Source organism: Nerophis lumbriciformis, linkage group LG06, assembly GCF_033978685.3.
Source record: "Nerophis lumbriciformis linkage group LG06, RoL_Nlum_v2.1, whole genome shotgun sequence".
Classification (NCBI taxonomy): Eukaryota; Metazoa; Chordata; class Actinopteri; order Syngnathiformes; family Syngnathidae; genus Nerophis; species Nerophis lumbriciformis.
Window position 1 is genome coordinate 20,151,266 of NC_084553.2, and position 13,904 is coordinate 20,165,169.

Sequence of the window (13,904 nt, forward strand, 5' to 3'; positions counted from 1 at the left end):
CGACCCCGAAGGGAATAAGCGGTAGAAAATGGATGGATGGATGGATTCCAGCGAGTTAATCAATTTTTCTCTAGAGACTCAAAGCGCTTTACATAGTGGAACCCATTATCTATACCTTTAAGCTACATTTAAATCAGTGTGGGTGGCACTGGGAGCAGGTAGTTAAAATGACTTGCACAAGGACACAATTGCAGTGACTCGGATGGCGGAAGCGGGGATCAAACCTGGAACCCTTAAGTTGCTGGCACTGCCGCTATACCGGCCGACCACTACCGCCCCAAAAGGTTACAAAGAACACTGACAACATTGATAACAAATGTATACATCCTAAACTTATAGAATGTTACCGAAAAAATAAGCTTCCAAACTTCTGCCACAACTTTGTGAAAGAGCTGCTGCGAAATCAGGCCGTTTTGGCCAAAACCCCATATGTGACTTGGGTACTTGATTTCAAGTCAAGAAAAAAGCTGTATAGGACACCTTGGAAGACTTTTAAAGTGTTGATGATATGCTTCTTATAGCTTTAAGTACCTAAAGCTCTTGCCAGTGTGTCCCTGCTGGAATGGAGAGCTCTGAGAGTAGAGCTGCTGTCCTCCTGCTGTAGAGGAAGGAACCATCATCTTCTTGTCTCCCGCTATGCGCAAACACATAAAACAAAGTCAAAATATAGTTTGTAACAGGAAAAAGACAAACAAAGGGAGGGAATGAAGCTAAAATCAGCATTTAGTTTATTTAAAGGCCGACTGAAATGCAATTTTCTTATTTAAACGGGGATAGCAGGTCCCTTCTATGTGTCATACTTGATCATTTCGCGATATTGCCATATTTTTGCTGAAAGGATTTAGTAGAGAACATCGACGATAAAGTTCGCAACTTTTGGTCGCTGATAAAAAAGCCTTGCCTGTACCGGAAGTAGCAGACGATATGCGCGTGACGTCACAGGTTGTGGAGCTCCTCACATCCACACATTGTATACAATCATGGCCACCAGCAGCGAGAGCGATTCGAACCGAGAAAGCGACGATTTCCCCATTAATTTGAGCGAGGATGAAAGATTCGTGGATGAGGAAAGTGAGAGTGAAGGACTAGAGGGCAGTGGGAGAGATTCAGATAGAGAAGATGCTGTGAGAGGCGGGTGGGACCTGGTATTCAGCTGGGAATGACTAAAACAGTAAATAAACACAAGACATATATATACTCTATTAGCCACAACACAACCAGGCTTATATTTAATATGCCACAAATTAATCCCGCATAACAAACACCTCCCCCCTCCCGTCCATATAACCCACCAATACAACTCAAACACCTGCACAACACACTCAATCCCACAGCCCAAAGTACCGTTCACCTCCCCAAAGTTCATACAGCACATATATTTCCCCAAAGTCCCCAAAGTTACGTACGTGACATGCACAAAGCGGCACGCACGTACGGGCAAGTGATCAAATGTTTGGAAGCCGCAGCTGCATGCGTACTCACGGTACCGCGTCTGCGTATCCAACTCAAAGTCCTCCTGGTAAGAGTCTCTGTTGTCCCAGTTCTCCACAGGCCAAAGGTAAAGCTTGACTGTCATCTTCCGGGAATGTAAACAATGAAACACCGGCTGTGTTGTCCAGCACAACAGTCAGGGGGTGCATTGTACGGCGGGGGTGCGTTATCCGGCACAACACCTGCCGCAATACACCGCTTCCCACCTACAGCTTTCTTCTTTGCTGTCTCCATTGTTCATTGAACAAATTGCAAAAGATTTACCAACACAGATGTTCAGAATACTGTGGAATTTTGCGATGAAAACAGACGACTTAATAGCTGGCCACCATGCTGTCCCAAAATGTCCTCTACAATCCGTGACGTCACGCGCAGGCGTCATCATACCAAAACGTTTTCAGCAGGATATTTCGCGCAAAATTTAAAATTGCACTTTAGTAAGCTAACCCGGCCGTATTGGCATGTGTTGCAATGTGAAGATTTCATCATTGATATATAAACTATCAGACTGCGTGGTCGGTAGTAGTGGGTTTCAGTAGGCCTTTAAATCCACCTAAAAACCATGCAAATACTCTGAATAAGTTTGACAAATGAATGATCAATATATATCCGTTAAAAGGAAGAAGACCTATTATGATTCATGAACAAGATATCAAAATTCAACATACAGCCAGAGATGTTGGTGTACATCTCAGCAAAGCGTGGGTCTCTCTCCTGAGAGAAAAGAGCTTCTGGCTTTTCAATGTTCTTCCCTGCCTCAAGCACACCACTGCTCACATTGGGCACAGGAACCTGCGGTTTGAACGAGTTCAGTCACAAAGCAGATCAAGTACTATATGTCTCACTTTCAGGCATTTCTCATGTAATGTCATAATTGAGTTTACCTGGGAAAGATCGTAGGCAGTCAGTCCATCTCTCTGGTGAACCTCTAATTCTGCCTGCTGCTGCTGAAGCTGTCTGCAAGGAACAACACAAAATATGCATCATCAACAAAGAGGTGGTCAATTTATTGGCATCATCCTCATCATCACATTTACCTTGTCACCTCACATTTGTTCTCACTGCCAAAATGTATGTACTGTTCATCACTTTGGCAGAGTACTCAGGACACAGGGGATCAGTCAAATGCTTTCTCCCATGTACGTAACAGATGTTCAAAGGTGGTGGGATTAGTCTTTGTACTATTTTTGTTCTTGACTATATTTATTTCCCAATGAAATTAAGAGAGCAACAAGGTGATTAATCCCTTGACCAAATTTTTCACATTTTTTGTATTGAAAATTCAAAAGATGCGACTTAGATTTTTAAATTTTGCAAAAACGACTAAAATATTTTAAAATAGGAAGATGTTATTTATGTTTAAAGGGTAACTATGCTGACTTTAATCAACATTTAACACATTCATTTGGTGTAATTTTGCTCCATTCACATTTATAGTACAGTATGCAAACAGTCCATTTAGATGCAAATGAAACACTCCATGCCCCATTCTCTCCAAAAGTCTCAGAATTAATATCCATCCATCCATCCATTTTCTACCGCTTGTCCCTTTCGGTCTTGCGGGGGGTGCTGGAGCCAATCTCATATATCTTTAAATATATACAGTGCTCCATCAACTTATGAGTACCTAAACTTTCAAACATTTTGAGATATGAGAGGTCTTTCAGCTATTTAGCAAGCCAAAGCATTAGCTCTTCACCAAATTAAACTGAAAGAGAACAGCATTTAGGAGACTATGAAAAGCTGTCAGCCCGAGCACAGAGTACTTGGCCTCTCCTAAGAAGAATAAGGAAGCATGAAGTCAGCACAACTGCTATGTCCTCTGTACCTACTTAAAGGGATTGTTTGATGTATTTTATTCATTATTTATGATGATAAACAATGATCCTGAATTATATTTTTGACGTTCTAACTTACAACACTTTGATTGATTAGAATGTATTATTTATTTTATACTATCTGAAGCAGACCAAAAGCAACACGTTCGTTGAACGTTCAAAACATGGTATTGCTCAGAAAAGTATTCTTATTGTTTTTTGATGTGTGGACTTCAGCATTGTATATGGACCTGGTGTTTTATTTTAGAAAATGGCTAAGGCTGCATCTGTTCAAGCCTACTGAAATTGATAAATGACTTTATAAAGCCACTTGTTTTTGGTTGTATGTAAATCTTTGGATATGTCACAGTAATGTAATGTATTCAAATGAAAACACTACAAGTAGAAGGCTTTTCTCAAAATTTTCTTTGGTGAGGTTAAAAATGATTAATCAGATCAATTAATTACAGGCCATAATTAATGAATCCCTCAACTTTTTTAAATCAGGAAAACAGCTGCTTTTTTACGGTTACAGTTGAAAATTATACTTAAAAAAATGCAAGAATATTTGCTGCGATTTCTGATGCCAATATTTACACATACTATTTTTCATTATATAATAACATCCCCCCAGTGTTTTTTTTTTTTTTAACTCCCTTTTCTCAAACATCTTCTTGGACTGACCCTGGATAATATAAGTTTATTTATTAGTTCCTTAATTTTGCTTTACTTGCACTTTGTTATTGCCATCGGATGGTGGTCGGCTACCCGCAGCTGAACAATGCGGCTCTTTAGCGCTTTCCTAGTGGCTCCCTGGAGCTTTTTCAAAAATGTATATAAATGGAAAAGATGGGGAAAAAAGGCTGTTTTGTTTCAATATGGTTTCTGTAGGAGGACAAACATGACACAAACATTCTTAATGTTTTCCAATGCTATAAAAATGTGTTGAATAAAAATAAAATGTCAGCATTTCTTTCAACAAAGATTTGTGTCAACTTGCGACACACGTTCCTTTCAGCTCAGCATGGTGCCAGGCAGGTGGCTGTAGGAGACAAAACAAATATATGCGCGAGCAGATATTCTTAAGAATTTTAAAGTTTAAACTCAAATTACATCAAATCCAATTACCGCACCCTCCTCACAGATAAGAGCTACTAGTCCTGCGTGAAGATTAAAGTTACATCTTACTGTTGAGAAGCTACCCAGTGATGTCTAAAAACAGAAGTCACATTAAATGGGTAAGAACACAATCCTGTCATAGGCACATATTTAGTAACAAAGTGGCTGTTTTTATAAAGTGATTATTGAATTTTTTCAATATATATTTGGAATGACACAGGGATATTATTGTGTTTTGTTGCTCAGGTCCGAGCGGCAGCGTTGTATTGTGCGTGTCAAGAAAAGAGGATGCTGCTGTATTTACTCTTGCACTTACTTACTTGGCATTTGCAGAAAATTACATAGAAGAGGATAATGCACAGAAATCTAACTTAAACTGTATTATTTAATTTTATATACTTTACCTTTTCAAAAGGCTGCTGTTTTATTTCTATAATTGCAGGCTGCGTTTAAACTGCAGCCTGTGTTTTATTGCACTCTGTCTGTTGCCCAGATAAGGGGGAAAAGAGAATATTGTATTGTATTACGGTATTGAGAATTGAAGAGGACTGCATTTTATTTCCATGCCAAAGTCTGAAATTATTGGAGACATATTATGCACTATCAATTTTTTTTTTTTCAAATCCTCGAAATAAAAATTACATCAAAAATCTGATTTTCTATTTCAATAATTTCATCATTGCAACGAAACATAATACATTAATATTGTAATGAAAGTTAAACCTAAAGCACCATCGTACAGCATTCACGTAGTGCAGTGGTCCCCAACCTTTTTGTAGCTGCGGACCGGTCAACGCTTGAAAATTTGTCCCACAGACCGGGGACGCTACAAAGTGTGTGTATGTGTGTGTGTGTGTGTGAGGGGGGGGTGTATATTGTAGCGCCACGGAAGAGTTAGTGCTGCAAAGGGTTCTGGGTATTTGTTCTGTTGTGTTTATGTTGTGTAACTGTGCGGATGTTCTCCCAAAATGTGTTTGTCATTCTTGTTTGGTGTGGATTCACAGTGGGGCATATATTTCTAACAATGTTAAAGTTGCTTATACGGCCACTCTCAGTGTAAACTGTATCGCTGTTGATGAAGTATGCTTTGCATTTACGTGTGTGTGCGTACAGGAGCCGCTCATATCTTGTGACTGGGCGGGCACGTTGTTAGAAGGGATGAAAAGCGGACGTGACGTCAGCTCGTAGAGGACATTAAAAGCAGTGCCTGTAAGGCACGCCCCCAAGACTGTGGAATACGAGATATAATGACTGATGAACAATGAATAATGAGGGATGCCTCAGCTCAAAGCCTGAGCCCCGACATTAATGAACTAGCATCCAAGAAAAGATGGCAGGTATCTGGCTTGGGCACATCAGATTAGATCAGTGTGTTGCAAACTGAGCAGTTTAAAGTCCTGAATGGTTGGTTTATTAATTATTTTATTTTCAAATTTATTAGCCTGTGGAAAAAGTTAATATTGATATTTACCTCAGAAGGCTGCAAATAGAAAAGAGGCATTCAATTTTTATCTAAATTGTATTTGATATGCCATTGTTTGGGTCCCTATCAAAAAGGTTAATTTGTTCAACCTTGGCCCGCGGCTTTGTTCAGTTTTAAATTTTGGCCCACTCTGTATTTGAGTTTGACACCCCTGTTCTAGATGCACTGGTGACGCAAATTAACTGTCAGTGTGCATATTTTTCTGTTTTCAAGATTGCGATTCAGAAAAGGTGTTACGGATTATTGATGTTCAACACATCGCACACAGGTACAAGCATGATAACATAAATGTGCAGAAAATGATGATCTCATTTGTAAAAGCCCTGTATGCATGCAACATCCTCATTTAAATAAGGCGGTCTGGACCACTTTTCAATTGCACATGCAGTGTTGGTCGATCACACGCAACATACCCACTCATAGTACGTGCTATTTTATTTTTTGCACTTGATGTTTAGCCCGTGGTATTTGGATCTTTAAATCAGGCCCATAGTGTATAACCATTCCCTCTAACTGATGATGTTGCACGTTTCATTTTGTTGGGGCCACCTGGTGTAATATAAGCCAGCAAAGAACTTCAGAGCATGACTTCTTGAGTTCGAGCTCAAGAAGTTCCAGTTAGTGATCGCCGAGCGCCCATTACCTCATCACTTCATTACCGTGTCTAAATTCATACCAGATGCTGTACAAGTCATTTCTGTCATTCCTGGAAGATTACGTTCATAAGAATGTGACAGATGTGAAGCCACTGTGACACCATGGCCAATCGAGAAACAAAACCTCACTCTTGGATCCAGGTGGCGCCATCTTCACAATCTTTCCAACTTTTTATTTGCTACTTTAAATTTACTTTTTCCACAATTCTGGCAGTAGTCAAAGCAATGGAATAATAGTTGAATGATGAATTCTCATATCTATACTAACATCTACAATATCAACACAGATATTTATTGTCCTTAAAAACTGACCTTTTGGAAATCTTCCGACACAGCGTTTTTTTGTATGCATGGCATTTTGTCTTGTGTCATAAGAAATGTGCCACATTATCATGCATTTAAACAGAAACAAAACACAAGTAATTGAATGATTGATGAGAATATTCACAGACAGTACAAACATGTGCTTGTCTCACAACAAATGCATACGGTTCTAATGTGACCATTAATTGACACTTGATGATGTGAGTAACTTACTTGACATTTGTGTTGGTGCAGATAATATATTCAATCTCATCAGAGTAGGGGTTCTGGAAGGTAAAACTGCTGGTTCGGATCAGCATCCACTCCCTATTTTTCATGCGGAAACGGTACATCACGGACAGAACTTGACCCTTTAACTTCACCACCTGAAGAGTACCGAAAGCCACATATCAATATGGATATTTTGCATCCTGAATGCACAATTTCATTCATGTACACAGTGGGTAGCATGCTCATGTGAAAGAAAACAGACATTTTGTTCAACCTCAGCAACGTGTTTCAAGAGGTGCAGGTCTACAATCTTGTCCCTGAGGCCAGTTATGTGTTTCATGGACACATAACCGCTCTTTGAGGCTAGAAGGAATTAAATACTTATTTCACTCAATCATTTATTTGATGTTATACATTCTGGATGTATTTTTTAAACATTCTGTCTCACTGTTAAAACAAAGCTTTGCATAAAAACAATGGAATGTTCATATTTTGGTAAGGGGCCACACTTACAAAATCAGCAGGGAGTGAAATACTTATTTGACCCACTATGTATATCTTGTTCTCGTGTTGCATGGTTCTTTTCAGGTAAAGCTTCATTCCTGAGCAGAAGTATAAATCACGGTAGAAAGATGTTCAATTGTCCATCCATGTAAATGTGAGTGTGACTGGGTGAGTGTCTCTCGCCAGCATGTTATTGCTTTGCACTGTCAATAAAATAAATCACTGAAGAATTCAATCTAACCTAAAAGTACTATGAAATAAAATACAGATGGAGTTCGGGCCATCAATTCAGTCCACATAAGCCCTTTTCACATAAGGAATTGCACCCTTGAACTCATCTAGACTTTACCCAGATGAGCTGCGTGTGACAAGGCAAATGTCATACTAAGCCAAGACAGACATAAAATAATTATCCTCTGCCAACTCCCAAGTTCTAAGACCATAACCCATTGAACCCACATGTGAAGAGAGGAGTTCCAGAAATTGAGTCAATGTTGATGATTTAACCTTACGAGGACCCAATTGGGACCTTTCATATACTTTTTATTGGTTCATATATTTTTCCCAGTGTTAATGCTGTGATTAAGGGCTATACAAACACATAAAATATAAATACACTTTGATTGATTAGTTGTTGCGTAATTAGAGTGTTTAATGTGTGTTTTTAGACATAATACAATAGTAGTCCAGTTTCCCCATATCTATATTTCACCTTCATTGTTTCTAATTTGCCCAATTTATCGCCATTGCGATTATTCTCAATACTTCTTTGCACTCAATGCATCTTGATGTCATCTTCATTTGAAAGAAGAAAGACCATTCGTCTGTGTTTAACATAAATTGCATATGCTAATTGTATAACTGACTACCACAATTTATTTTCTTTATTTATTTTAGGGTTTCTTGAAGCCAGAAAGATGCCATTTTAAATGACCAAAGTTTTGTGTCATGCCTTATCTGATTTTTTTCTACTAAATTAACAACTGAATGAACATAGTCTGATGATTGCAAATGTTTTGCCAGGAGTTATATATAAATTACCTGTTGAAAACTTTCTCTAAGGTGACTCTGGTCCTCAGGATGACAAAACTCCAGAATATCTTTCCCCAACAGGTCCTTTGGAACAACACAATTGTACATTTAATATATTACAAATTCAAAATTAAGTACGAAGAGATTGATGTTAAGTTATCAGGTGAAGTAATCCAACTCCTATTCAAAGCAGAAAGGCTATGGTGTGTCTTAAGAGGGAGAGCATTATTACACATGCCCTGTCGTATTTCGGTGCAACAACACCATGGTGCATTGGTACCTACATGAAGATTCAGCTAAGTGAAAATGTCAAAACTGAGCCAAAGGAGTCCAGGTAGTAGACGACACCACTAAAATTAGGCTACATCTCAAATGTATAATATGTAATACGTGCTTAGTTACAGACTGTGTAAATATTGACCGTATTGTGCTGTATCAAAGTCAGTACAGTTGTTGCACACTAACCGGAAATGATGGTGTTTCGTTGCTTATTCTTCTCTTTCCATTACTGCAAATTTCCACTAAGATCAAGTTAGTCCCTCCTTTCCACTACATAGCCAAAATGGCAACTATTGAGATTGGTAAGTGTTATTCATTGCACACTCTCAAATTTGACAACATTGGGGTACCGATGGTATACTGCATTTTAACGACTTCTCACCTGCACGCTCCTTGAATAGTCATGGGAGCAAGTGCCCCACAAAGTGCAAGAGCCCAAATTCTTGCCCTCTTCCTTCTCAAAGGGGAACAACACTTTTTTGACGACGGATATATATATTAGGGATGTCCCGATCCAGGTTTTTGCACTTCCGATCCGATACCGATATTGTTTTTGCATTTCCGATCCGATACCGATACTGACCGATACTGGCCTATCCGAGCATGTATTAAAGTTTAAAGTTATTTAGCCTACTTAGTTGTCAGAATCATGTTGAAAAGGGTTTTAGTACTCTTGATAACAACTAGCCAGCTGAATTAGGGGAGTTTGAATAACACACAATGGTTGGTAACAAGAAACTGACCTGTTTATTGAAGGATAAACACAAAATAGACAAAATTATACATGACAAACAGAAATGGCATCATTGAAACTAGGGCTGGGCGATATGGCCTTTTTTTAATATTGCGATATTTTAAGGCTATATTGCGATACACAATATATAACTCGATATTTTGCCTTAGCCTTGAATGAACACTTGATGCATATAATCACAGCAGTGTGATGATTCTATGTGTTTTGATTGATTGATTGAGACTTTTATTAGTAGGTTGCACAGTGAAGTACATATTCCGTACAATTGACCACTAAATGGTAACACCCGAATAAGTTTTTCAACTTGTTTAAGACGGGGTCCACTTAAATTGATTCATGATACAGATATATACTATTTTGATGGTGTGGAGTCTGGACGTGTGGCACCGAATGGAGATAAGCGTCTCGACAGACGTCACAATATTTGAACAATGATGACGAAAACTGTTGTCTCTGTCGTGTCCGTGTGTCGAAAATTGTTATGCGCTTATTTTTTTATTTGATTTTGTGCGTGGCATAGATTTGCCGTGCGCAGAGGACGCTTGAGCAGGCGCGCACCTTAGCAGCTGCGCTAGCATCACAGCTAACGTTAGCCATGCCGCTACCTCGCTCTCTGCTGGGAGAGGACATATACGTATGTGACGTATGACGTGACAGTATGTGACGTGTGTAAGAAGGTGCGCTCGCTGTCTGTGAGAAGGAGACACAGGAAAGAGTGAGAAGAGCCATTCGTGTAATGCCAGCAGCTAAAAGCAACTGCGTGAGAATTGTGGATGTGTTGAAGGTGTGCTGGAAAATGCGGAACGGAAATTACGGAGCAGCAGAAAAGTGGAATGTATTATTTAAATAGGTGCGTTGGAAAACACGGACCGGGGTTTTTTTTTAAACTGGATCTGGATCGGCATTTTCCCATGCCTTGCCGATACGCAATTTTTGGCAAATATCGGCAGCCGATCCGATCCAAATATCGGATCGGGACATCCCTAATATATATATATATATATATATATATATATATATATATATATATATATACATATATATATATATTCTTTTTTAAATGCATTTTAACTCGTAAATAAACGTAAATAAAACCCTGCTTATAGTGGAGCTCTATTTCGCCCATAAAACCCAATAAAAAAACCCATCCAAAAACCGATTAAAAAAACTCAATTTACATTTTGTGACTTGAATATTCACCAAATATTTGTGATATTGTTATTATAAGCGCTAACACAGACAAACTATTTATAGCGGCACCGTGATCACAAGCTTGCATGCCCATGTTGACATTATCGAGCAGTAAGCTACTTCCTCGTTTCCTTTGCGTGTCATACTTCATTGTAGATCATAACTCATACTTATTACCTGGAAAGCAGAGGGACGAGGACGTGTTCCGACAAGGGGATGGCGAGAACGACACGAAAAGACGCTTGGTTCCACCCCTCTTTTCTTCGCGAGGATTATGAGTCATTCTTCTTTTAAACGGGAATATATGAACATCCAAGCAGGATGTTTTATTACAGGTTTTATAGGCTGTTTAGAGTGGCTCCCGTAGGCTCTATTGTAAGTGGACTTTTGATCATACTTATTTAATATTTAGAATGCATTAAAAAAAATACAACCGTCGTGTTGTCTTTCATAATGATTGTGAACGACAGGCAAAATTCCCCAAAAAGTGCAGTATGCCTGTAATCTCCTAAAGGAAATAATTTGGTTAAGAAAATGTTGACAAAATCCTTAAAATTGCCACAACTGCGCTTGGACTAAGACCTACACGAATCGGATACATGATAACTTCCTTAAACACAGTGCAACGTGCGTGATGTCATGTTTTATGCACATTAGGGTTGTCCCGATACCAATAATTTGGTACCGGTACCAAAATGTATATTGATAATTTTCAAAATAAAGGGAACTACAAAAAATTTCAATATTGGCTTAATTTTAACTGAAAATCCTACAATACAATAAACATGTTTCCTATTGCACACAGAACAATTTTAGAAGGTTAAAATACAAATTCAAGGGCATTAAACACATTGTGTTTTTCTTGTTGCACTCAAAGAACAATTTACAATTTTCCATATCACATATAGTCTGCCATAATCAATGATTAAGTTAGAATATGATAAAAAGCTTTATTTACATTATATTAAATGCTTCATGATTTATGGTTGCCACTCCTGGTCTGTGCTTTAAGAAAAATACAATTATTACAAAACTATGGATAAATGTACACAGATAAGCCATGTAGCAGGTAAAACACACATTTGTTAAAGATAAAACACAAATTGTAGCTATGTGTTACAAAATGTAGTCATTTCACTTGCATTAGTTGACTGCTAATTGGGCAGTTTTAACTCCACTAATATTTGGCATCAATCCAAGCAGCTGTGTGCGTGTCTACGTATCTACATGTACACAGCAGAGGAGCTGGTTAACTTATAAATGTAGTGTATGCGTGTTTAAGAGAATGGCAATGTGTTGTCTGAGTGACGTAAGGGAGTGAGTGGGCAAGTAAAGAGAGAGAGCGGTAGAGCTGCACTGCGCAGTAGAGTGATGAACGGGTCTGGTTGTGTCATGCAAAACTAACAATAAAGGAACCAGATTGTCACAAATCGGTGGCCTCGTCATTCTGACCTGAAAGCGGACCTGAGCAGACCGATTGACGGGTAAAGTGAAGTGTGTTACCCCCGACAAACACATCGATCCCGGGGGGAAGGGCTCCCCCGGGCTCCTCTACTACGGTCTGCACCGGAGCAGAACAGCAGGACAGGTATAACAACTACATTATTACCTGTCACTCTTTAAACTCCTTGTGCAGATCTGAATGCTTATTTTTTAAATGTTTGCCTAAGTTTGAAGCAAAGGTGGTAATACTAATCGCCACATATGGCGAGGCGTGTTTTAAAGCAGCATTTGAAGCGCCGCGCTTCCTTGTTTAAAGCGTCACCTTTACAGTTAGTTTTGAAGTCCAAATAACTCCATATTGCACTTCACGCACCCTCTTTATTAACCGGTAAAATTGCCGTTTTTTGCCATTCCTCCTCTCCAAGATGTTATTGCTTGTATGCACTGCGTGTGTGCATTTTGACACACTCAACATCATGCACCTCGGCTCTGTAGTCACTGCCACACAGCGGGATGAAAGAACAGTATCGGTACTTTTCAAAGGCAGTATAGTACCGATTTCAATCAATTAGTATCGCGGTACATTATTAGTATCGGTATACCGAACAACCCTAATGCACTTGTTTTATCACTTCACAGACACGTTCCATCAAAAAAAAATTTTTTTTTGGTAATATAACCGACTGCATAAAAAGATTTAACAAGAAATCCAAATTAGGTGTCATACCCTGCATTTGTATTGCAAAGTAAGATGAAGAGGATTAAGAATATGTGTTTCTGAAAACGGCTTAGTTTTTTTTTTAATTTTAGCTGCAGAATTTGCGAATGTATTCATTTTTTTGTGAAGAACAGTGCATAACATCTGCAACAAATATAACTGTAATAATGCTTGACTTTAGGCAGCCCATTAAATTCTATCTGACATTGATCACGACAATGAACGTCTGAGAATCATGAGAAGTTGACCAGTTAACTTGTTGAGAATGTCACTTGAAATTATATGGCACTTGAGAAGGTCAGAAAAATGGAAAATAGAATTGATTTAGAAACACAACTGACTTAAATAATATATGTTGATTGTACAATGCCGGGTGGCGGGGCTCTCCCTTAGAGATAGGGTGAGAAGCTCTGCCATCCGGGGGGAGCTCAAAGTAAAGCCGCTGCTCCTCCACATCGAGAGGAGCCAGATGAGGTGGTTTGGGCATCTGGTCAGGATGCCACCCGAACGCCTCCCTAGGGAGGTGTTTAGGGCACGTCCAACCGGTAGGAGGCCACAGGGAAGACCCAGGACACGTTGGGAAGACTATGTCTCCCGGCTGGCCTGGGAACGCCTCGGGATCCCCCAGGAGGAGCTGGACAAAGTGGCTGGGGAGAGGAGAGTCTGGGCTTCCCTGCTTAGGCTGTTGCCCCCGCGACCCGACCTCGGATAAGCGGAAGAAGATGGATGGATGGATGGATGGATGTACAATGCATGCCATACCATATCAACATGCTTACAGTGAGGAAACATTTACATGAGACTTTTACATAGCCTTTTTTATATGACCGTCTCAGTAAGACTTTTTGCTGCATGACTGCTGCCACTCTGCTTTCCGAGACTC

The 13,904-nt window shown here is 39.3% G+C and overlaps 1 protein-coding gene across 1 annotated transcript in view; it reads right to left on the bottom strand.

The window, feature by feature from the left end:
- The window catches only part of arnt2 (aryl-hydrocarbon receptor nuclear translocator 2), a 135,005-nt gene that overhangs the window by 18,926 nt on the left and 102,175 nt on the right, over positions 1–13,904 (bottom strand). Inside the window, exons 11-15 of the mRNA XM_061963872.2 lie at positions 8,646–8,720; positions 7,104–7,255; positions 2,376–2,448; positions 2,160–2,283; positions 532–634 (exon numbers count right to left, since the gene is read on the bottom strand). Coding sequence (XP_061819856.1) covers positions 532–634; positions 2,160–2,283; positions 2,376–2,448; positions 7,104–7,255; positions 8,646–8,720 — 527 coding nt within the window. The remainder of the gene's footprint in view (positions 1–531; positions 635–2,159; positions 2,284–2,375; positions 2,449–7,103; positions 7,256–8,645; positions 8,721–13,904) is intronic.